The 1,006-nt window shown below is 42.0% G+C and overlaps 1 protein-coding gene across 1 annotated transcript in view; it reads right to left on the bottom strand.

Moving 5' to 3' along the window:
- Positions 1-945: 945 nt before the first annotated feature.
- Positions 946-1,006, bottom strand: part of LOC125035959 (zygotic gap protein knirps-like) — a 28,602-nt gene continuing 28,541 nt past the window's right edge. The window contains exon 5 of the mRNA XM_047628269.1: positions 946-1,006. This exon is cut by the window's right edge and continues 513 nt beyond it. Within this exon, the coding sequence (XP_047484225.1) occupies positions 946-1,006 (61 nt within the window).

The following is a 1,006-nucleotide window of genomic DNA, read 5'->3' on the forward strand; positions in this document are numbered from 1 at the left end:
CATATGGAGAGTAGTAAGTAGTTAAAGTGATGATACACACACACACACACACACACACACACACACACATATATATGTGTGTATGTGTGTGTGTGTGTGTGTGTGTGTCCATTAGCGTCGAGAGGAGGAAGGTATGAAACAACTACAGCCTATATATTTGTTTTTTATCTGCATACTTTTCCTGGATCTGAACAATCGACTGAAATCAGTATCTTTCTAGTCGACTAGCAATCCGAACAATGACATTTCCTGTTGGATTTCTTGAGACCCTAAATTCTTAAATCGGAGTGAGGTTGATAAGAGAAAGTTCAACGACATCTTCAAGGATTTCACTATCAAGAAGGCTGGAAAAGGGATTTCTTTGAACAATTGTTTGGTATTTGAATTGGCATTTTGATACTATTATTCTTATAAGTGAATATTGATGTATACACACACACACACACACACACACACACACACACACACACACACACATATATATACACACACACACATATATGTGTGTGTGTATGCGTGTGTGTATGTTGTACATATATGTATATGTGTATATATAACACTAAATATATATATATATATATATATATATATACACACACACACACACACACACACACACACACACACATGTGTGTGTGTATAGATAGAAATAGAGAGAGAAACACACATACATGAATGAATTCACGTGTAAACTTGCTCGTCTGCACAGCGTTAGGGCGTCTGTGCTGCACAGGCGGATAAAGAAACAGTGGATACCAAAAATACTTTATTTGCTAATGTGTACACTGGGGTCTATGACGCCGTGACATGCGTTCGCGGCGTCTGGCATCTTCGTGACATGACTAAGAAATATAAATCTTTGTGATCAATAAATAACGGCATTTACAAGGGCTGGGCGGCCGAGGCGGGGCACCCGGGCCGCGTGGGCGGAGGCGCGTCGAATGACTAGGAGACGGAGCGCGCCCGCGGCTGGAGGTGGAGGGCGAGGTTGAGGGGCGTGAGGGCG

This window comes from Penaeus chinensis, chromosome 20 (genome assembly GCF_019202785.1).
Source record: "Penaeus chinensis breed Huanghai No. 1 chromosome 20, ASM1920278v2, whole genome shotgun sequence".
Lineage (NCBI taxonomy): Eukaryota > Metazoa > Arthropoda > Malacostraca > Decapoda > Penaeidae > Penaeus > Penaeus chinensis.